A 24285-nucleotide genomic window follows, 5' to 3' on the forward strand; every position below is an offset into this window, starting at 1 on the left:
CAAAGCCAAAGTTGGCCCTTTTAAGCCTTCCTGTATTTGGAACATTCCTTCCCACCTACACCGCTCCGCCCTCCCCTTCCCCCTCCCCCGCGCTGTACGTAATTCCGATTCCGGTAGATTGCAGTTCCGCCATGGCCTCCCACCGTGATATCCCGTACAGTGCAGGGTCCCAGCGAAGAGGAGCGAAGAAGGCTCCGGCGGAGGCTGCCGGAGCGGAGAAGTACTCGGTGCTTCTTCCCACCTACAATGAACGAGAGAACTTGCCTCTCATCGTGTGGTTGTTGGTGAAGAGCTTCGAAGAAAGGTACCTCCCCGGGCCCCCTCTCGGGAGGGATGAGCTGGCCGTCCCTCTGCGGCTCCAGCCTGTCTTTTCCACCGACCCCCTTCCCGCTTCGTCCAAGGCTTTCTCGTGGATTAATTGAGAAAGCATCTTCTTTGAGGGCTGACTAGGTGATCGCGAACCATAATGGCGGTTTCCTCCCTGGGGCACTCGTTCTGGGCGTCTCTCCCAGGGATCCTTCCCCGCGGCATTGGAACCTCCCCCCGTCCTTTCCCCGCTCTCTGCGGATCCTCGTGGTCTCATAGGTTGCCTGTGGGGAAGAGCCAGGGCTGAGCCTGGCCGTCTTTTCTCCCAAGACTCCTCAGTCTGAAGAATGATTTAAACAGAGTTGGATTAGCAGTCTGGCCCCCAAGATTTGGGGCCCCCCGGAATTGACACAGGTACTGTGGAATAGGGAGAGGAAGCCCTAGTCCTGCCACCCCAATGCTCTGCCTACAGTGAAAGCTTACACACAAGAAAGGGGATTGTGTGTATTTTAAGTAATGGAAATGGAGCTTAACTGCTGAGCACAAATAACTTTTATTAAAAATATATATACATAGAAATTATATGGTATATTGTACTAACAGCTGGTATTTTGTGTTTGGCATAAATAGTTGTTAAAAATTGGGGAGCAAAATTGGTCTTACTCTTGTTACAAAATAAGTTTTTTCACTCCTCCATCCACAAACCCCCACCCTGCAAGCTTGGTAGAGGTTCATCAAGATCATATAGAATTGCAGAAATCTTGACCTTCTGTTAATTAAGATCAATTTTGTATAGCTGTGTAAAGTCGGACCTGGTTTATAATCCCATCTCTAATACCTGTTACTACCTTGGCCTTGAATAAGTCATTCCCCATCCTGTAAAATGAGAGGTTTAGACGAGCTCCTTCCAGTTCCAAATGTATGATCCTGATTTGAAATTAGAAGATTTCCCCCGTTTGTTTTGGAAAAAAAAAAATTTAACTGCTTCAAAGCTAATACCAATTTCTATTAAGAATCACAGCTAACTTACAAATCATTAGATTTTCTGTTCATCTGTTTAGTTGTAGGGCACACTAAAAATAATAGAATTTAGAGCTAAAAGGGATTCATCTTCTTCACTTCACAGGTGAGAAAACTGACCTTGAATGATTAAGTGAGTTATCTAAGATGGCAAGCTTGCTGTAATATGGGGAGCAAAAGACGTGGGAGTCAAAAGACCAGGGAATTTTGATGCTAAAATCATCCACTTAACAGTGCAACCTTGGACAGTTCCCCTTGTTGATTGGGGGATGATTTGGACTAGATGAATTACAAGGCTCCTATCAGCAATACTTTTCTGTGATTCAAACGTTGGAATCCCGATCCTCTGATTTCAAATCTAAATTTCTTTCCATTACACCACAATTCCTGGTGTCACACATTTTAAGTTTAAAATGTATGACGACACTTAATACAACATATACATATATATATATATATATATATATATATATATATATATATATATATATATATATATGAATTCTTTAAAAATTAGAATATAAAATGCCAAGTTGATCTCACTGGCCATAGAAATTTCAGGAAAATAGACCTTTGGTGGCTTTTGCTACCCAGCTTTCCAGGTATTTAGGTGAAATAGTATTTTCTAATGTTGGATTTACTTTTGGTGAGTATGATTCTGCAGTACTTCTTTTGAAAATTATTCACATCAGACAGTGGCACAGATACAGCACTAGACTTGGGGTCAGTTCAAATCCAACCTCAGATATTAGCTGTATGACCCTGAACAAATCATTTAATCTCCCTGCCTCAATTTCCTCAACTGTGAAATAAGAATAATAATCGTACTTAACTCCCAGGATTGAAATGAGATATTTGTAAAGTGCTTAGCAGAATGCTAGCGCAAAGTAGATGATTAACACTTATTTCTTTCATTTTGATCTTACATGCAGTCTGTAAGTCAACTGACATTAATTATCTCTTGTGTACCAGGCACTGTGTTGTGTTAGAATTACAAAGAAAGGCAAAAAAAAAAAAATAGTCCCTTCTCTCAGGGAACTCACAGCTAATGAGAGAGACAACATGCAAACAATTATATACAAACAAAATAAATACAAGACGAATAGAGGATTATTAGGGGAGAAGCGAGAAAGGCTTCTTGCAGAAGGTGGTACTCTAGCTGATACTTGGAGGAAGCCAGGAAAACTAGGAGGCAGAGATAGAGGATTGAGAGAATTGAAGTCTGGATGTGTCACTGGATGTCAGAGTATGTGGAAGGGAATAAGGTGTAAGAAGACTAAAAAGGTAGGAAGAAATGCCTTATGAAGGGCTTTCAAAGCCAAACAGAGGATTTTATATATTTGACCCTGGAGGTAATAGGGAAGTCACTGCAGTTCATTGAATAGGGGAAGGAGTCTATAATCAAACCTGTATTTTTTAGTAAGATCACTTTGATAGCTGAATGGAGGATAGAATGGAGTAAGGAGAGACTTGAGGCAGGGAGACAGACTGACAGGCCATCAGGCTATTTCGGTAATCCAAATTAGGTAATAGGGATGAGCAGGGTGGTGGCAATGTCAGAGGAGAGAAGGGGTTCTGTAGGAAAGAGGTTATGAAGGTCAAAACAACAGGACATGACTGATGGTTGGATATAGGAGGATGAGAGATTGAGGAGTTAAAGATGACACGTAGGTTGCCAGTTTGGGTGACTGGGAGAATGGGAGTGCCCTCAACAGTAATAGGGAAGTTAGGAAAACAGAAGGGTTTGTAGGGAAAGGTAATGACTTCGGTTTTCGACATGTCAGCTTTAAGACATCTTTGGAGCATCCTGTTTGAGATGTCTAATGAGTTGGAGATGCCAGACTGGTGGTTGGAAGAGAAGTCAGAGCTGAACAAGTATATCTGAGAGTCAACTATATAGAGATGATCATTGAAAACATGAGAGCTGATGAAATCATTTGTGTTAGTTCCATATGTATCTTGGATATCAGACCCTCATCAGAGATACTTATGGTAAAGATTTTTTTTTCTCTATCCAGTTTCCATTCTATCCTGCTATAGGTGCATTGATTTAGCTCATGCAAAAACTTTCTCATTTCATGTTATCTAAATGATCTGTTTTGTCGTTTATGATTAACTTGATAGCTACCTAATCTGGTTCTCTTCTAATTTTTATTTTATGGAATGTTTAATAAAGTGAATGCAACTATATAAAATTCACTTTAGTGAACTTCAGCATAACATTATGATCTATTTTAAGGTCACATAAAATTAGGTTGTACTAAATAATCTATAAGATTTTGCACATTAGAAAATTGCAGTTGACAGAGCTAAAGTAAGTTGCCCATTAATCACAGTGAGATCTAGATAAAATCAGGAATAGAACCCAGGGCTCTTGAATCTCAGTCCATCAGTAATCTTTTATCTATAATTCACTGCCTCTTGCTATATTCAATTCAAACTGTCCTTCCAAAGTAGATGACATATTTGAGGATGAGAATAGGTTTTTGTTTTTTATTAAAAGGTACTTTTTCTTTGTAGGAATTCCAAATATTGGGTGATACCTCTCAATAATTTTTTAATTAGTGATAGCCTAAAATTTCTCCCCCAAAAAACACATTAGTTTCTCTGTGTGTCTCTCAAATATTTTTTCCTATTTAGAAAATATATAAATATATAAAATATAATTTGATTATATTACGTAGCTCTCTTGCTCCATCTCTTCCAAGCCTGGCAAATGTAATTTGTTATTTACAGTTTTAACACCTTAGCTGGGGTATTTTCCATAATGTTATTATGTTAAGCCTATTAAAAACCTTTTAGCTTTTATATGTAATCAGAAAAACTGAAACTCATAATTTGTTTTTTCAATAAATAAGAATCAGATTGGTCCCGAATATTTGGTGAAGTTTATCTTATTTTCTACTAAGCAACTGGGACATGACTCGAGTAAAATAATACTGTTTGCTTCTATAATTGTGCAGTGTTCCTCACTAATAATTTACAATTTAGAGTGGTGGGCAACTAGCTATGTTTTTTTCTGGTTTTAGTACATAACAAAAAATAATTTTCATTTCAGTGGAAACAACTATGAAATTATAGTCATAGATGATGGAAGTCCAGATGGAACACAAGAAGTTGCTCAACAGTTGGAAAAGATCTATGGGTCAGATAAAATTGTGAGTTACATTAAACTCTTTATATTTGTTTTAAATTATATTCCATTTATTTAAGGGAAAGGTGCAGAGTAGTGTTGATATTCACTTAATTTACAGAACTGCTAAAGAAAAAAAATGTTTATAAATAAATGAAAACTACCTGGGCTGTTTTTGTTTTTTTTTTAGTTTGGATGAGCATGTTTGATTATACAAGTACAATACTTCATATAGAGAAAATTCACTTACTGTTGTGCATCATAGATCTTTATGTGCACTGTATATTTTCATGACCACTTATACTCCTTTAAAGACAGTTAAAAAGCATTAGATTTGTGACAATGTAATTTTTTGTATGGGATAATAAATGGATGCTATGTTTTCTTAAATATTTTGGCTTTTTTTAATGGAATGTATTCTTTGACCTTTATTTAAAGCAAACTGCCTGTGAGATTAGTTACTTTAATGGTATCATAGAAGCTTTTAAACCAGTAATGATAGAGTCCTACGCTACTTGTTCAGTATTGTTTACAATATTAAGTGACCAATATGCTTTATCAGCTGTTACACAAATATTTTAAATATTACCTATCTCAGTGCCAAATTTTTTTTAAATAAAACATTTAATGCATGTTTACTTTGGAACTATTTTGATAGCTTCCCATTTGTTATTCTTATTAATAAGGATCTTAGGGGCAAGCTAAGATAAAAACTAAGATAGTTTTAAATTTTGAGGTTGTGCATAAATATATGCTGTTTCAAAATTAACATTACAAGTGTCTGCTTTACTAAAAATGATTTGAGGTTTAATGTATGGACTTGTCCTCATATTTCATAATACCTTTCCACATTACCTGACTTTTGAAAACACCTATTTTTATCCACACAACAACTTTTTGAGGTAACTACTATCCCCATTTGAGAGATGAGAAAAGGAAATGATTTTGTCTTAGGATCACACAGAGTGGCCCAAAAGGTCTTACTGCAATTTTAAACTATTAATAGCTGTGTAGTGTCAGAGTCAGGACTAAAACCAAGCTCTTTAGGGGGGAAGTGGCCATGAAAATTTTCTGTTTATGTAAGGCAATTAACCTAAGTGTGTGTGTGTGTGTATGTATACATACATACATACATATATATATATATATATATATAGAGAGAGAGAGAGAGAGAGAGAGAGAGAGAGAGAGAGTGTGTGTGTGCGTGTGTGTGTGTGTAGTGCATAGTTATTAAAAGGATAGAAAATGGACTTGTGATTTCATTAATATAGAAACCCCCAACCCCTCTGCTAATACTGTCAAAACCCTGAGTAATTTGAGTTCCCTAGGTTCATAGCATGATCAAATCTAGACTTAAATCCAGGTCTTCTTAGCTTTGAAACCAGCTTTTTACTACTGTACCTTATACTAGCACTGTGGATTTTATTTTAATTTTCCATACAGTCCTCTAAAACATAAAACTTTCAAATGGCAATGTTTTGTTGAATTTCAGAGTAATATGTAATTTGGGGTACCCTCAAATCTAAGTTAAAGTGCTAGATTTACATACTCAAGCCTTGTAACTTTTTGGAGGTCCTTTATGTTAATGAAGTTTTACTCTATTGAATAAGATTCTGAAAAGTCTAGAATTGTAATGAATAAATTATACCTAAAATGCCACAGTAAAACTAATTAATGATGTAGGTAGACAGGAGTGTACTTTACTCCACAGCCTTGCTGTGCTGTCAGGCTTTTCTTATATATTTGAGGATGTGATTTTACCGGCTCATATTCATTTAAATACCTACTCTGTGCAAGGCACTGTTCTAGGTTCTAAAGATAAAAAGATTAAAAACAAATCAATCCTTGCTCTGAAGGAGCATTAATTCTGTGGAAGGGGAGGGGTATATGTATACAGACCTACATTTCCCATCTCTAGGCCTTTACACAGGTCATCACAAATGCCTGGAATTCACTCCCTCCTCATAGCCTTTGCCATAGAAAGCCTTTCTTCCTTTAAAATGCAACTTAAGCACAACCTTCTACATAAAATCTTTCCTTATCTTTGCCCAGCTGCCAGTGTCCTTCTTCCCAATCTTCCATGTACTTAACTAATGTTTATTTATATCTGTTCTTTCCATTCTGTATGTGTATACGTATAGATATGTATGTATCTCTAAAGGCAATGACAGACACTTGATTCCTCCATTAGAATGCAAGCACCCTGAGAGTAGGAATTGTTTCAGATCTTTGTATTTGTGTCCCCAGGGCTTGAACACAGGAAACATTTCATGAATACTTGTTGTTTAATAAGGCAGTGGAACCTGATAGCATTGTTAAACTACTAGAACTTGAAGATTTTAAATGAGAACCTCATTTGGGAAATGTCCTTAATCTTAAAGTTTAACTAAGATGATTAAATTAGAAAATTAAACAATTACATAGGTGCTTAATAAATTTTTGTTTAAAGAATTGTTGAAAATTCAATAATTAGTAAAGTAACCATGAAATAAAATATACAATTTTATTTTTGTAATTATTTTTTAAAATTAAGAAAAATGTAGTAGAGATGTAGTTATCTTTTTCATGAAGTGATGAATTAAATATGTATGAAAACTAATCACTAGGGAAAGTTGAACATATGACAAAGATAAAACTGGAATTAAACTCAGGTCTTCTGATTCTAATTCCGTTGCTCATTTCTCATATACAATGCTTCCAGTCATTAATAGCGCTCTAAAAATTTGAGGTTTAATGTGTCAGGTCTCAAACAGCAAATAGTGACCTCAGCAAATATAATTGATATGGACATCTAGATGCATTTCTAGCGTAAAATTTGTACATAGATTCATTCATTTATTTATTTTTGATGAAATGAACCTGATTTTTAATGCAATAAAAGAGTACTGGTGATTCCTTTTGTCAAACAAATCCTATTTAGCTTTTTAAAATCTGCATTTTCCTATATCAAATTTGTCTTTGAAAAACCTGTATAGCTTATACTCTTAGAACTTCATAGGTTTAAAATTACTGATAAGAGGCACACAGTTCAAAGAATTTGGAACAGATTTGTTCCATTTCTCCCTTTACTATAAGACTTATTATGGAAGTTGTTAGGGGAAAGAGGAAACTATTAAAAATATCTACTACCAAAAGACAGCATTGCAAAACCTATGGTTCTTCGCATAACTTCAGTTCCATATATCCTAAAGAAAAATATTGTTTTGTCAATGGTATATTGAAAAATAAAATTGCATGCTGGTTTGGAACTCATGCAGACTCTAGCAGGGTCCTGAGAGTTAAAGAGGTTATATCTCTTTATAAGGTCTTAAGGTCAGAGACCTTGTCTTATTCATCTTGGTATTTCAAACACAAAGTATTTAATAAATGTTTAAATGAATTGAGTAAATGAAGACGATCTACAAGAAGTGTGCTGTAGTAGATTTTAGGATAGTTAAAAGAAAATACTATTTCACACAGTGGATAATAAACTTGGAATTCATTTTACACGTAAACAGGAATAAAGGGATTTGGACATATTTATGAAGGGTAAAGCCACAAAACTTGGAATTCATTTTACACGTAAACAGGAATAAAGGGATTTGGACATATTTATGAAGGGTAAAAGCTTCTAGGAGAAGCGAGCCTATGTTAACATCAGTGACAGCCTTTCCTTCCTGCAGCATCTGGAGGCTTACACTGGGTGAGAGGGATGGCTGACTCCTACATTCCCACGATCAGACTTTCTTTTAAATTAGGCGGAGCTTGCCATTACAGGTAGCCCTATTTATGTGTATATGATATTTACTTTTACATCATCCTTTTTTATAAAGATTTTGTTGAAAACAAAACATTACATAACCATAAGTAATAAAAAGTTTTTTAAATTGCTTTACAACTTTGAAAATACAACATATGGGCATTTTATGGTTTCTCTCCAATGTGTTATAAAAGGGTTAAATGTCTTTCTAGTGTCTCAGTTGATTACGTTGACCACAGAGCTCATTGCCTTGATTGTAAGCTGATTTTAATTTTAGCTTCCATTTTGTGTTCACAGACTTTAAGTAGGTATTTCAGTTGAGCTTCCTCTGTCTCCTCCTCCCTGTGGCAGGCTATAAAAACCGGAACCAGTGCCTCAGTACATTACTATTTAAAGTGTGTTGACCATACTTAGATGCTAAAGTGTGGGGTTGTTCCTATTGTTCTTTTAAACAATTAAGCTTTTTAAATTGTAACTGATTAGTATGAGTTTGTCTACAGTACAGATAAGATCTGATGACTTTTTCTTACTCTTATAGCTTCTAAGGCCCAGAGCTAAAAAGCTAGGACTGGGTAAGTAGTCATTAAGAAAAATGTTTCAACTTTCATGCCTAGTATGTCTCACTGTAGGATTTTACAATAGGATTTTTTTTTCATTTGGGGACAAGAGAAAACTGTTTAATACTTTAGACTGGCTCATTAATAACCAATCATAACCAAATTGAAGTGAGCTAATTTTGGCATTTCTTAGCTACTAATCCTGAGAAGAGAAAAATTTTAATATTATGCTTTTTTGCAATTTTTTCTTTTAGTATTTATTGTTGTGCTTTTAAAATACATAATTTAAGGGATTGGTGGGGAGTAATTCTAGGGACATGATTTTAATTTATTGAGTAAATGAAATTCTTGTAAGGTTTTTTTCTGGCTGTCTGAAGACCAGCCTTTCTGTCAGCTTTTTCTGCCTCAAGTCAGTCAACAATCATTTATTAAGTGCCTACTGGAGATAGAATGAAAGCATTGGGAGTGACTAAACCTGGAAATAAGGTAAAGACAAAGACATCTAAATCTATATCCCAAAGATTGCACCTGGATTTGTATAACTGATCAGTCTTTCAGAAGAAAGAGTGCTCTGTTTGGCAGATGTTATCTATCAAAGGCTGATTTTGTTGCTTAAAAACTGAGAAGTAATGGGAAGAAAAAGAACATGAAAAAGTAGCAAAGACTAGAAGGGTGATAGTCTTAGAGGTGGTGAGCAGTTAAAGGCTTGATAGAAAAGAAATCAATTTGTAGAGAAAGGGAAGTCAAGTTAAATAGTTAGAAGGACCAATAGTATCTTAACCATGTAACTCTTGGGAGTACAAGTAACATTTTTGCTTTGTACAGAGATTAAACTTGTTCAGAAGTTTTATATGTGAATTTTATTAAAATATACACGGAGTTTTTGCTTCATGTAAGTGGGCCATTCTGCAGTCCTCTGTGTAAAATGGTTTTTCCATAATGCAAATTTGCCTGCATAGATAGGGAAGGGAAGGAGGCAGGAAGGGGGCCGTATGCTCATGGAAGAAAGGGCCAGCACACAATCACAGACACATGGGGGCTGTACATGGACACAGACAAGAGAAGATGGGTAACACTGAGGCCTATCAAGTACAGAGGGGTGGAAGACAAGACAAGTAGGCAAGTGAGGCAAAGGTCTCTCTCAGCTCCAGTAGCCCTTGATCTGGTGGTGGCAGTAGAGGATTTTTTAGGTGGTTTTTTTTTTTTCGAGGGGGAGGGGGAAGCGGAGAGGTTCTTTTGTTTTTGTTTTGGTAGCAAGAAGGGAGGCCAAGGGGTACCAAGCCAAGGGTCACCAGCAGGGAGGGAGGGAGGGGAGAGAGATAGCGCATGCATACTGGTCAGTAAGGTTAACATAGGTGTTACTTTGGAATGTGGATTTCTTTCAGAATTCTTTACATAAAGTCGAATTTGCCTAATGTGATTTTATGTAAAGCGAGAACTGTCTATATGCAATATTACAATGAAATTTTTTACACTTACATTCTCTGTATGACTCCCAAATGAAGTTAAAATTTTAGACTTTTACATTTTGTTTCCACTTAGGATTCCATGGTCACGTAAAATAATGGAACAAATGTCTTTAATTCTGATACTTATTTAACTGGATCTGTGGTTTCAAAAATAAAAGTATTATCTCCAGCACTGTATTATAACACAACCTATCCATACCTGACCATCCTGTGTGACTGTTGTCCATATTCTTCTATAAATTTACTACAGGGTGGTTGAGGGCCTTCCATGTATTCCTTGAATACATTTCATGACTTTAAGTAGAGCACATTGACTGTCAGTTTCTCACTCTTTAAATATGTAACTAGGCCTTAATTATTTCTAATATTACATTTCTCAGATTATTAGTCAATAAGTGCTTATGCTGCACTAAGTATTAGAGATACAAAGGCAGAAGCAATCCCTGCCATCAAGGAACTCAACAACAAACAAACAACTACATACCAACGAGATATATATGGGGTAAATTAGTGATAACCTCAGAGCCCAGAGGCGCTAGTATTAAGGAAGATCAGGAAAGGCTTCTTGGACCAGGTAGGATTTTAGCTGATACTTGAGGGAAGCCAGCAGGTGGAGATGCATTCCAGGCAATGAAAATTCAGAGATTTGGGAGGTGGCATGTCTTATGTCAGTAATGTCAAAAAGAACAGTGTCATTGGATCAGAGTACAGTATAAGAAGACTACAAAGCCAAAGTCTAACCCTAATCCTTTGTCATGGGAGGCAGCGGCTGGTGACTCAGTGGATAGAGCCCTGATCCCAGAGTCAGGAAGACCTGAATTCAAATCCAGCCTCAGATACCTAAAACCTGTGTGACTTAGCAAGTCATTTTGCCTCTTTCCCTCAGTTTCCTCAACTGTAAAATAGAATAATATTGACACCTCAAGTGAGGATCAAGTGAGATGATATTTATAAAAGTGCTGAGTCCAGTGCCTGGCACATAGTAGCCACTTGTCCCTTCCTTATCACAAAAAGTGCTACTATAAGTATTTTGGTGTACATGGGGACCTCCTTGGGGTATAAGTGTATTATTGTACTCTCTGGAGGAAAATAAGGATTCCCACTCTTCCCACTGTTATTCGATATAGTTTTAGAAATGTTAGCAATAAGCAATAAGACTAGAGAAGTCAAAACAAATACTTGTAAAGCTTCAAGGAAAAATATAAAATCATCATGAGCCCAAAAAGTTCTTAGAAAAGCTTAAAAAAGGACTTCAAAATTCAAATAAGAGAGTTAGAGGAAAATTTGGTTAAAGAAATAATGCAAGAAAATTATGAAAAGAAAGCCAGTTGGAAAAAGAGAGCCAAAAACTTAATGAAGAAAATAACTCCTCAAATTAAAATTAGGCAAGGGGAAGTTAATGACTTCATGAGACTTCAAAAAATAATTTTAAAAAATCAAAAGAATGAAAAAAAATAGAGAATATGAAATATCTCATTGGAAAAACAACTGACTTGGAAAACAGATGGAGGAAAGGTAATATAAGAATTGTTGGCTCTCTCGCTTCCTGGCCATCTTGGCGGCAGGTCTCTGGCTGAGGGTCCTCCTGCACCACAGGCAGGAAGATGGTGGCTGCAAAGAAGACAAAAAAGTTGCTGGAGTCCCATCAACTCAAGGCTCCAGCTGGTCATGAAAAGCGGCAGATACGTGCTAGGCTACAAACAGAGCCTGAAAATGATCCAACAAGGCAAAGCCAAATTGGTCATCTTAGCCAACAACTGCCCAGCCTTGAGGAAATCAGAGATTGAATATTATGCTATGTTGGCCAAAACTGGCATACATCACTACAGTGGCAATAACATTGAATTGGGTACAGCATGTGGGAAGTACTACAGAGTATGTACGCTGGCTGTCATTGATCCAGGTGATTCTGATGTCATTAGAAGCATGCCAGAACAGACCAGTGAGAAGTAAACTGTACAAAAGTATACTTTAATAAACAGGCCAAAACTTGTTTTTTAAAAAAAAAAAAGAATTATTGGACTACCTGAGTCATGATCATAAAAAGAGTCTAAACACTATACTTCAAGAAATTAAGGAAAATCACTCTGAAGTTTTAGAAATAGAGAGTAAAACAGAAATGGAAAAACTCTGCCAGTCACCTGAAAGACATGCCAAAATGAAAGCTCACAGGAACATCACAGCCAAGTCTCAAAGCTCCTAAGTCAAGGGAAAAAATGTTACAAACAGCTAGAAAGAAACAATTCAAATATTGTGGAGCTACAGTCAGAATAACACAAGATTTAGCATCTTTTACAATCAAAGACTAAACGAATGTGATATTCTGAAAAGCAAAGGAGTTGGGTTTGCAACCAAGGATAATCTGCCCAGCAGAACTGTATGTAATCCTGCAGGGGGGAAAAAGATATTTAATGAATTAAAAGACTTTCAGCCATTCTTGAGGAAAAGACCAGAACTGAACAGAAAGTTTGATTTAGAAGTACAAAAATCAGGAGAAACAGAAGAAGGTAAACATGAAAAACTAATCATAAGGGATTGAATAAGGTTAAACTGTTTACATATCTGGGAAGGTAGTATGTGTAACTCTTAAGAATGTTATCATTATTATAGTAATTAGAAAGAGTATACATAGATAAAGGACTTGGGGTTGAGTTGATTATGATAGAATGATCCTAAAAATAAAATTGGGTAGGGACAGGTAAAATGGAGCATATTATTTCATTCAAAAGAGGTATTAACAGAATTTTTACAGTGGAGGGGAAGATGGGGTGGAGGGAAGGCAGTATAGGATCTTTATTCTCATTAGCAGTGGGTTAAAGAGGGAATAACATACATCTAGTTGGGTATAAAAGTCTTCTTAACTTAGAAATAGGAAGGCAAGAGGATAGGAGACACTCTTAAAAGGGTGTGTGGATTAGGGAGGCAATAATCAGCAGTAAATTAAATTTTTGAGAAGGGATGGGGTAAAATAGGATGGAGGGAAGTGCACAACTAGTAATTTTAATGCTGTATGAGATAAACTCACCCACAAAGCAAAATGGATCAAAAACCAGAACCTGACAATATGTTGTTTACGAGAAACACATTTAAAAATGAGAGGCACAAAATGAAGGGCTGCAGTAGAATTCATTATGATTCAGCTAATATTAAAAAAAAAAAGCAGGGGTGGCAATCATGATCTCATACAAAGTTAAAACTAAAATAGATTTAATTAAAAGAGGTAAGCAGGGAAATTACATTATGTTAGAAGGTACCATAGATAATGAAGTAATATTAGTACTAACTATATATGCACCAAATGCTATAACATTCAAATTTATAAAGCAAAAGGTAAATGAAATACAGGTGGAAATATATAGCAAAACTATAATAGTGGGGGACTTTAACACTCTCCATTCAGAACTAGATAAGTCTAACAAAAAATAAGAAAGAAGTCAAGCTGAAGAATAAAATCTTAGATATGATAGACATCTAGAGAGAACTGAATGGGAATGGAAAGAAATATTCATTTTTCTCAGAGGTATATGGCAACTTTACAAAAATTGACCATATATTATGGCATAAAAAGTTTATAGTGAAATGCCTGAAAAATTAAATGCATCCGTTTCAGATCATGATTCAATAAAAATTATATTTAATAAAGGACCATGGAAAAACTGGATTGAAAATTAATTGGAAACTAAATAACCCAATTTTAAAGAATGAGTGGGTCAAAGAACAAATAATAAAAACAATAAATAATTTTATTAAAAGATGGTGATAATAAGACAACAGACCAAAACTTATGGGCTGCAGCAAAAGCAGTAATCCTGCCAAGACAAATCCAGGAACTATATGAACATAATTATAAAACATTTTTATACAAATAAAATCAGACTTAAATAATTGAAGAAATATTAATTGTTCATGGGTGGGCTGAGTCAGTATAATAAAAATGACAATTCTGCCTAAAGTAATCTTATTCAGTGCCAATTTTTCCACATCCTCTCCAACATTTGTCATTTTTCCTTTCTGCCATTTTAGCAAATCTGATAGGTGTGAGATGGTATCTTAGAGTTGTTTTAATTTGCAGTTTTAGTTTAAGCCTTTGCCTTCTCACTTTCAAATCCCGATTATATTTTCTAGCATAGTTTTCTCCATCTTTACATTGAAGTTACTGAGTGTCGAGGTGTATGCTGCTTCAAGTCTGCATGGCATATTGGATAGGACACTAAATTTTAAATCAGGAAGACATGCCTGGGTTCATATTCCAACTCATTCACTTAGTGATCACTGTGCAGTTCCCATAGTCTCTCTATGCCTCTGCATACTCTTCAGTAAAATGAGAGGGTCGGACTCAATAGCTTCTTAGGTACTTGGCAGGTTTACTATTATCTCCTGCAACAGATATTAGTGTCTATACTAAAATTATTTTGTGGTGGTTTTTGCCTTGTACTTACGGGCCACATCTTAATCTCATAAAATGATATAAAAGATGTAGCGATCCTATATCTTAGAAGATCCTGCATGATATATTGTGCTGTTTACATCAAGCCCTTTAACACTGCAGAACTTTCTAAGTGAGATTATAATCACTATTAGTTTCCCTGCACAACCAGATTGATGAAGAATGACTATTCTGATTGATAGACAGTTGAATGGGCAACATAGAGATCCCAAACTTCTCCCTTAAAACAAGGGCTCATCTTTTTAACAGTCTTCTATTATATCGCTGAGAGTCATAGAACATTTACAGTATCTCCAAAGAATTGAAATTAAAATCACTTAAAGGTTGGTAGACTGGAAGACATGAACAAGGAATTACAAAGAAGTGAAATAAAGGATGTCATCAGAGAAATTATGAGTGAAAGGGAAATTATGAGGAAAAAAATTAGGGAAAGGTCATATGAGAAAAGGAAGGGTTAATCATTGGACAAGCCATGTGCTTCATTGTTTTCCTTGCAGTATCAAGAGGAAGTGCCTCTCCACCCTGTGAGTGCCCCCTTCATCATCTTGGGTATCAGATACTTGATAGCTAACATAGGAAGATGAGAACCAGGAGCATCACAGAATGAGCAGATTGCACGGATTTTATTCTGTATCATCATAGGGAATTTCTATATTCAGATCATAGATCCTTTTTTGAGTTTTGAGCAGTGCAGAAAAAGATGACTCTATGCCCCCATCTCATGATGTTTCTTGTTGCATTGGTTACACTATAAAAGTAAATCCTCCAGACTCTTGACTTCCAAGGAATCATGCTTAGTCTTCATTTAGCTGCAGCTTGATCCAGTAGCTAAAACGGTTGTGGTTTAATTTTTCTAGCAGCATATCATCTTGTTGGTTGTCGGCATTCTAAACATGAGGTTATAAAAAGTAAAAATAATACCTGTTGGTGGTCTAAAACCTGAATGGTTCCTAATACCTTCCTCTTTTCTGCCACCACAAAAAGTGAAAGGAGGCCTCATAAGACTGATGGCTATTTTGTATTTTTATCTTTTTCATGGTTCACCCACAGCCAGAGAATCCATCACCTAACAGCTATTCTGGTAATTAACCTTGCTGTACTTGAGTAAAGCTAGTCCTTAGCAGACTCAGTCTATCACCAAGACTCGAACCTTCCTGTCTTGGTAGAATATGATAGAGCTTATGTTGGCCTTCAGAAACCTAGGTTTACCCACACACCTAAGTAAGTGTGAATCAGTGTGGAGCAGAAAAATCCGATAATGTTGGTATTCCTCAGAGGCAGCCAGGCAATGCAGGTACAGGTGAGGCCTGTACTCAGGAGAACTGGGTTTGACTCCTGTCTCTAATATGTCATAGTTGTGTGATCATGAAAAAGTCACTTAAAATCTTGGCACTGCATTTTCCTTATTTATAAAATGATAATAATACTTGTACAATGTATCTCACAGGATTATTGTGAGTAAATTGTTTTGCAGACCTCAAGATGTTATACAAATATTGAGTTTTTTTATTCTGCCTTTTTTTGTCTTTCCTAACACATCTTAATGGTTAGGCTGAAGATTTTTACCCTTTGCTAGCCTTAGAATTTATAGTAGATAACTTCTGGATAATTGTATATATCATCTCTATTCTCTTTAATAGGTGTACACATTGGAGGGGGAAATTTAGTAGTTCCCTCTTACTAGTGAGGTAGTGGACTGTGAGTATGAACTGCAGCATGTTTTCAGATATGGTAAAGTGTCAGTATGTTTTGCTTAACTTTTTATTATAATGGAGAGTCTCTTTGTAGGCTGGTGTATCATTGGAAAGTGATGTTTAAAAAGAAACAACCAATAAAATTTTTTCCTCTGTTAAGAAAAATTTGCTTTAAATTAAGAAGCCTGGAACATGTTTCTAAGTTGAAAACTTCATAACTTATATGTGTATCTTTCTAAAAATACTGACTTTTTTGTGCTTAAGTCTTTTTCCTCTTTCGATAGTTTAACTGTAATTCATTAAGTCAACCAAGAATTGAAGTAACTTAAATTTTTGTTATCAGGAACAGCATATATTCATGGAATGCAACATGCTACAGGAAACTTCATTATTATTATGGATGCTGATCTCTCACACCACGTAAGTGTTTTTTTTCCTTTGAAAACTTGTTTCTATGTTAGCTTTAAAAGTTTAGCCTCATTTTATTTACTATTTGTTTTTTCTCCCAAATTACAGCCAAAATTTATTCCAGAGTTCATTAGGTAGGTAGTATTTCTAATATTTTGAGAAATTATAACAAATGAATAAAATTTAAATATATCTGTAACTACCCTATCCAGTTTTACACTAACTTTAAATATTTAAGAATTTTATATTGTGAAAGTAACAGTTGTACTAGCTTTTAGAAATTGTCAGCTAATGTATGTTTCTTGTAGGAAGCAAAAAGAAGGTAATTTTGACATTGTTTCTGGAACTCGCTACAAAGGAAATGGAGGTGTCTATGGCTGGGATTTGAAGAGAAAAATTATCAGGTAGATAGATTTAGTTGTCTGTAAAGTAATTTTTATTTCGTTTTTGGCTTGAATCCTATTTAAAAAGCAAAGAAGTATTTACATAATACTTGCCATGTATGCATAGGACTTCTCTGTAAGAACTTAGCTTTACATTGAGTTATTACTCTTTACGGAATAATTTTTCCCATTATAAAAAAAAAACATGAATATAATGTAGTATTAATTCGCATGAGAACTCTTTTGGGAAAAAAACTACTGTAAGATTTTTGAATGGAAAGTCTAGCCAAACCCTAAAAATTAAGGTATTATAGAATAATCCACCCTAAATTATATCACAATTTTTAGTCTTAAATTGGTTTGATTTTTGTATGATAATCATAAATGCATATGATATTTTGGATTTCAGTCAGTGACTACTTAAACTCCACTGACTCTTTTGTGGATCTGGGTTCTAGTCCCAGCTTTATTACTAACTACTAATGTGATGCTGGGTTTGTAGTTTTTCTTATCTATAAATTGATACAGTTGAACTAGACCTCTATAGTTTCTCTGACAGTATAGTTAATGTAACAGCAATTACATTCAATTACTTTTGATTCAGAAGTTTTGCTTTTGTTCTGTCACAAGCCAGCTAATAATGTCTAAGTTGCCTTTGAATCTAATCCAATTAATTTATTGGGCGAATAAGCCTAAATGTTTGATTCTGTAATATTTTAAGGATATCTAAAAAGATTTATTTTTTATTTTTTTATTTTAAAGCCATTTACTTTAAATGCTAGTTATTGGTAGGGCTCAGTTTCATATATTTAAAAAAGATATTTAAAGTTTCCTACCACTCTACTACTAGTAGTCACCTTTCACATCTCTATAAGCTTCCCACAGTAAATCGGATATTTGCTTACTATTGGATTCTTGGAGAGGCAGCCACTGAGACCTAGACCAAGCCTAGCCATTTAGCCCTAGAGCAGTCACTTAAAGACTTTCAGTTACTGAGAAGGTAAAGACTTGCTTTGGTTCATTCTTCCTGGAGTTGGCTTTATCAGGAAATCAAAGGTCTGGTCCCTATCCATTGAACTCTTTGTAGCCCAAGGAAAATAACTTTCTCTAGGAAAAGGGAAAATTTGTTTCCCAAAGCCATAAAAAAGAGGAGAGAGACAGGGAGAGGGAGAGTGACGGAAACTACTTTGTGTTGGCTTTCTAAATACTTTCTGCAGGCCCAGATACATTTTTGAAATGCTAATTAAAACTATTCATAGCTTTTAACTTGGAATTCAGTTCTATTTAGCTGTGATAAAAGCTCTTCCTTTCCAAATGTATTAGACTGTAACACAAAGAAACCGCTCCCAGTTTCCCCAAAAGCATGCAAATGATTACAAATGAATGATTTGTCGTGGTTAGAACTACACCCCTTTAGGTGTAAAAAAGACAGATCTTTTTTTTTTCCTTAAATCCCTTGGTGGCTCAGTGTTCTTTGTGAACTTCTGGCCTAGGCCCTGGGGAAATAAAGTCCTTGTCCTCAGTTTGCTCACTATCTAGTGGAGGTTGAGGAACCAGAGTACCAGTAACTGGTTGCTGTTTACCTCGGTGGATCTTTAATTTGATTGATGTAGGTCTCTTTTGTTAGGCATATTGGCATACCCTGTCATACCTTCTCATTCAACTAGATTCTTCCACTGTCTTCCCTTGAATATTCTACTTAGTATTCCGGAGGGCAGCTACATAGTACAAGTGGATAGAGTGCTGGGCCTGGACTCAGGAAGACTCATCTTCAGTTCTAATCTGCCCTAAGACACTTCCTAGCTATGTGGCCCTAGGCAAGTCACTTAACCCTGTTTGCCTCAGTTCCTCATCAGTAAAATGAGTTGGAGAAGGAAATGGTAAACCACTCCGATATGATATCTTTGCCAAGAAAACCCCAAATGGGGTCACAAAGGGTGGGACACAACTGAAAAACTACTGAACATCTAGTGAACACTTAGTAAATACTAGTTTGTTGATTTTTATGGCTATCCATAGAGCACTGAAGCTATGGACTCTCTTTGGACAATTGACAAGCCTGCCTTTTTTTCCTGAATGATAATTTTTACACCACTTCTAAGCAGTCATTCACAATATTACATTACATAACACATTGGAAAGTTAAAATATGCTATGTATGTTCCTCTAACTCATTTTCCCTTATTTGAAAATTATTAGTCTTCTAGAATAAGAATACACATTAATAAAATTTGTTTTGAAATAAATTTTAATTCAGATGTTTGAGGTGAGGAGGAAGGTCTTTCTACCTAATTTTTCAAAGAAGAAAAACTTGAATTTCCGTTCTTAAAAATGGAGGATGTCACATCTTTTACTGACCAGAAAATTCTTTTATAGGCAAACATCCCCATCTGCTGGAATTTTTTTTTAACCAATAAAGGTTCTTAAAGTAAGGCAGTAGATGATTTTTTAAATCTGATAGCATAAATTTACTTGTTTTGCAATTAATGTCACTCAAATATTAATCAGTATATGTGACTGATGTTCCTTTGTTTTAAAATCTACTGTGACCATTTCTTTGCAATTTTTAAATAAAAACTTGGATATTTTATTTGGCAGCAGAGGAGCAAACTTCTTAACTCAAATTTTGCTGAGGCCAGGAGTATCAGACTTAACTGGAAGTTTCAGGTACAGTGATTATTATATTACATTGCATAATTATATTTATCACATATAATGTTATTCTATTGTTACATTTATTTTATTGTACTTAGTTTATTACTAAATGTATTATATTGTATGTTATAATTACATTATTATATGAAAAACTTAAGTTTTCCAACAATTTGCATTGCCTTCCTCTCTCATCCAAATCCATTAGGTTTCTCACATTACTAATGTTCTTAGATCCTGGAACTCATGTCTATTATCTCAGAAATGCTTGGAAAATATAACTTTTTTAAGATATATTCTACAACATTGCTATGTAAGATGTTAAGGCATCCGTCTAGAAGTACTTCATAGGTAGATGGACAAAATAGAAGGTTAATGCTGTGCTCCTTAACATTTCTGTCTACTGCATGGAATGAGTGTCTCTCCATTGGCAATAGCATAACCATAAGCAACATCTTAGTTAAATTTGTATTTGCTCACAATTTAAACCAACGTTTGTCAAAATATTCCCCTAGAAAAGTATATTTTATTTATTTTAAGTCTTTTTATTGAGCTTTGTTGTCCTTCTGTAATTTTAAGAACAATTTGAAACAGACCTAAGTGCCTTCTTATCTTCTTCCTTGTATTTTTTGATATGCTACAAAGGTCCTAGATTTAGAGCTAGAAGGGACCTTAAAGGACATCTTCCTCATTTCATAAATGAGGAAACTGAATCCCACAGAGGTTAAGTGACTTCTCTAAGATCATACAGTAGCAGATCTGGGATTTGAATCCATATGTTCCTATTTCAAATCCAGGTTGTCTATTGTACCTTTGTACTTCTATAAACTATTTGATGTGATTGTGCCAGATGACTAGAGGACAGTGCTACCAAATTTGTCATCCTTAAAGCTTTAAAAAAAAAAAAACTGATTCGTTTTACTCCAAGGCTAAGTTATTTTTCACAAGTTTAGTTTTGTTTCATTAGCTGCTATACATTTTAGGATAGCATTTAATGCAATTATAGATGTTCTTTTTAAAGAAAACCTTAAGTTTTAAAAGCTTGACAACTAAATAAAACCTAATTAGGAAGTGATTTGTTTATATTAAAGGATTACTACAAGCTAATTCTTTTAGTGTCTAAAGTCTACCAGCCAAAACTTCTCCTCTTTACTGATAGAGAATTTTGAAGATAAAATACTATAAACCATGGCTAATTGAAGCTCATGCAGAAATCACAATTCAGAAGGGCTTTATGTTAATATAAGCCAATAGGAAAACGGGATGGTTTTATTGACAAAAAATTTGATTTATATATGAGCTATAACTGTTTTAATCAGTTTTCTTAGAATGTTTGTGATAGGTCCAGTCATATCTTTCATATCTTCACTTCCAAGAAGAGGAAATAAATCATGAAGTCATTATGCTTAACATAGTTTTTTATTGCTATTTGAGCATTATCAGTTCAGAGATGAGATTAGAGGCTTAATATCTTACAGGGCTAAGTAGTGACTCAGGTAGAAAGGAAGATCCCTAAGGAATATATTCCTGCCTTATTAGCCAGATAAGTAAAGCATTTGGTACTCCGAAGGCCCCATTTGTCATGCTTAGAATGTTTCTATACTGTTTTGCATTATATGTGTACCTAGTGCACATACACACACACACACACATATATATGATATATATATATATATATGTATATACGAGAGGAGACTGCAGACTCAATTTTCCCTCATTCTCACGCTTGCCTTTTCTAGTCATACATCTCTTTTATAATACACTTTATGCTCCTCTTGCATAATTCTTGGCTGGCAATGTGTTGTGACCTACCCATGCCCTCTGTGGGTCTCTTTATGACTCTTTGGATGGCCCTCAATTTAATTCTTCTGAGAGGGTGGGACTTCATGACTCAAAGTTCTAAAAATGTGGACCTGTGATAATATGGAAATCAAATGTTTGTCCCAGGCTTCATGTCATTCTCATGCTTTACAGGCTATACCGAAAGGAAGTTCTACAGAAGTTAATGGAAAAATGTGTTTCTAAAGGATATGTCTTCCAGATGGAGATGATTGTTCGAGCTAGGCAACTGAATTTCACCATTGGAGAGGTATGGGACTAATCTGATTAGAAAAGCATATTTATTGCTAAGAAATCAATAAAACTACATACTGGACTTCTCATTTTAAAAAAGAGTAAAGGGTTTTTTGGTTGTTTTTAAAGGAAGAATTAATAGATGGTAGCATTCCCTTCCAGTGTACTGTTAGAACTGCCTCCATTTACCCCTTTTTTCTTTTCTCCTTCCTTTAATTCTTAATTTATTAAAACAGACATCTATCCATGCCTATGGTCACTACCAGGAAGAATCGGCCTCTAAGTCTTAATTATTGTAAGTTTCTCTCCTACTATCAGCTAAGCAGGTAGGCAGCCATTAAATTATAAAATACATGGGTCCTAGGTGCCTAGTTCATCTAGGAGTTGGTGAAAATTTTCTGGAACAGTGAAGAAATAAATGAGAAAACAAGTTTAGGTTGATAATTTAAATGGAGGAAATAACTTATTTTCCTATAATACTACTATTTTTTCTTTCAATCAGAATTAGAATGTTAAATACAACTTAATGTCATTGCACCCATTTATAAAATTCTGAAATGAGAAAATTCATAATGATAAACTTTTTCTTTTAAAAGCTTCCAAAAATTAAGAAAATACTTTGAGTTTTGGAGTAAAACATTTTCTTGAAGTAAAATTGCAAACCTAAGAGAGTTCAATTTATTTTTGAGTTGAACTTCTTTTCAAAGCAGCATCATGTGGTTCACATGCTGTAATTTCAGATCTTAAAATCCGTGGGTTATTACGGAGGGTATCCACATCAATGAGATCATGAATCCATTGAAACGTGAAATTCTCACTCAGTTTTGGTGTCTCTCATCATGCCAAAAAAACCCATAATTTAAACTTTAAACATATAAACTTGGTAATTATTTGCAAACTCTACCAATTCTGTGTTTAACTTAGGTAAAAGTTTTGTGTGGGTTTGTACCACATCAAGATTCTGCTTATTTGCTTTTTAAAAGGATATGTTGCTTTTGTTTTATTTTCAAATAGGTTCCAATCTCATTTGTGGATCGAGTTTATGGTGAATCCAAGTTGGGAGGAAATGAAATAGTCTCCTTTTTGAAAGGATTGTTGACTCTGTTTGCCACTACATAAGATGACACTATTCATTTTATATTTAAATTATCATGTTCATTTCATTTTAAGCATAAGACAAAAGACCTGGTTGCTGATTTTTAAATTGTACTCTTAAACCATAAACAGTAAGGTAAGGTAAATTTCATATACACCTTAATTTTTTTTCTGGAGGTCTGTGTATTCCAAAGTAGATTTCACATCCATGTAAAGAAGGAATATTCTTTATGTCTGCTGACAGTTGTAATAAGATTTATAAATAAATTTTCTAAGACTTGTGGTTTGGATAAAACATTATTGATAAATTAAACTGGATTTTCTTGTGTGAAGTTTTGAAATAATACTTAATAGTAAAAGCAAAGGTTCCAGCTTTGGGTACCTAAGGAATATAGACTTTAAAAGAATTATGTACGTACATAATTGAGATATATTCCTAACACGTTTACATAAGTTGGAAAACATTCACAATCCACCATTGGGTTTAAAATATCTTCTCTTAAACTAATAAGGAAGGCAACCAGCCTATTTAAATGAAAATTTTAGGTCCTTTGCTTCACTGCAACTTGAATAAGTAGATCTGTTTTAACTGTTGAATTTGTGAAATGCTACATTCTAATATGAAAAATCATAGTAAAAATTAAACCAATTGACTAATGAAAACATTAAATGTATGTTTTGAATGTGGATGAAAGTTGTAAAGCTATAAATTCATAGATATGTTAAGCTGTTAAGAACTTTTTCTTCCGTGAGAAAAAAAGTCCAGTTCTTAGAGGATTCAAACTGCTAGTCATTTTTAAACAATTTACTGAATTCCTTTTTCTTGGTTTTTTTTCCCTAAGAAAATAATTTTTTAAATAATGAATTCACATATGTGTGTTATTCCATTGTGCTCAAAAGTACATATAGACACATTATACCTAGTTATATAGAAGAACAAAGGCTCATAATTCTTAAAAACAATTAAGAAACAGCTGTTGGCACCAAACGGGTAGTTTAAGTTAATTGACCAAAGTGTAGCTGTTCTATATTTATCTCCCTTCTGCATTTGAAAAAGTTTTGATACGTTATAAAAGGCAAATAAATTTATAAAAGGCAAATAAATTCCATGTGTGGGATACTTAGTAATTATAGGTTAGGTCAGACCTGCACAACCTGCGGCCCTCATGGCCCACCAAAGGATTTCAGGCTGCCCTTGAAAAATGTAGAGGAAAACATCCTTTGTATGTAGAGGAAATCCTTTGGCATGCTGCAAATGTAAAGTAGTGGGCCAAAGGCTGTGTGGACCTGGGTTAGGTCATCAAGTATT

The 24285-nt window shown here is 34.8% G+C and overlaps 1 protein-coding gene and 1 pseudogene across 2 annotated transcripts; both read left to right on the forward strand.

Moving 5' to 3' along the window:
* The first annotated feature begins 107 nt into the window (after positions 1-107).
* Positions 108-23289, forward strand: DPM1 (dolichyl-phosphate mannosyltransferase subunit 1, catalytic). 2 transcript variants are annotated; one of them, XM_036749290.1, is made up of 9 exons: positions 108-304; positions 4385-4484; positions 8737-8770; positions 16709-16785; positions 16882-16907; positions 17082-17177; positions 19755-19823; positions 21783-21897; positions 22896-23289. In XM_036749290.1, the coding sequence occupies exons 1-9, from the start codon at positions 132-134 to the stop codon at positions 22998-23000; spliced, it is 795 nt and encodes a 264-aa protein (XP_036605185.1). In that variant the 5' UTR covers positions 108-131; the 3' UTR covers positions 23001-23289. The 2 variants fall into 2 exon arrangements, with proteins under 2 accessions (XP_036605185.1, XP_036605186.1); XM_036749291.1 differs by having other exon boundaries at positions 124-304; positions 19758-19823.
* On the forward strand, positions 11824-12216 carry LOC118841700 (annotated as a pseudogene).
* Positions 23290-24285: the final 996 nt, after the last annotated feature.

This window comes from Trichosurus vulpecula, chromosome 3 (assembly GCF_011100635.1).
Source record: "Trichosurus vulpecula isolate mTriVul1 chromosome 3, mTriVul1.pri, whole genome shotgun sequence".
NCBI lineage: Eukaryota > Metazoa > Chordata > Mammalia > Diprotodontia > Phalangeridae > Trichosurus > Trichosurus vulpecula.

What these genes read in the sequence shown, in the direction of transcription:
- DPM1 (XM_036749290.1), top strand. Translation starts at nt 132, where the DNA reads ATGGCCTCCCACCGTGATATCCCGTACAGTGCAGGGTCCCAGCGAAGA. An exon ending in GTGAAGAGCTTCGAAGAAAG is followed by an intron (nt 305 to 4,384) that starts GTACCTCCCCGG and finishes TTTTCATTTCAG; the next exon opens with TGGAAACAACTATGAAATTA. An exon ending in ATGCTGATCTCTCACACCAC is followed by an intron (nt 16,786 to 16,881) that starts GTAAGTGTTTTT and finishes CCCAAATTACAG; the next exon opens with CCAAAATTTATTCCAGAGTT.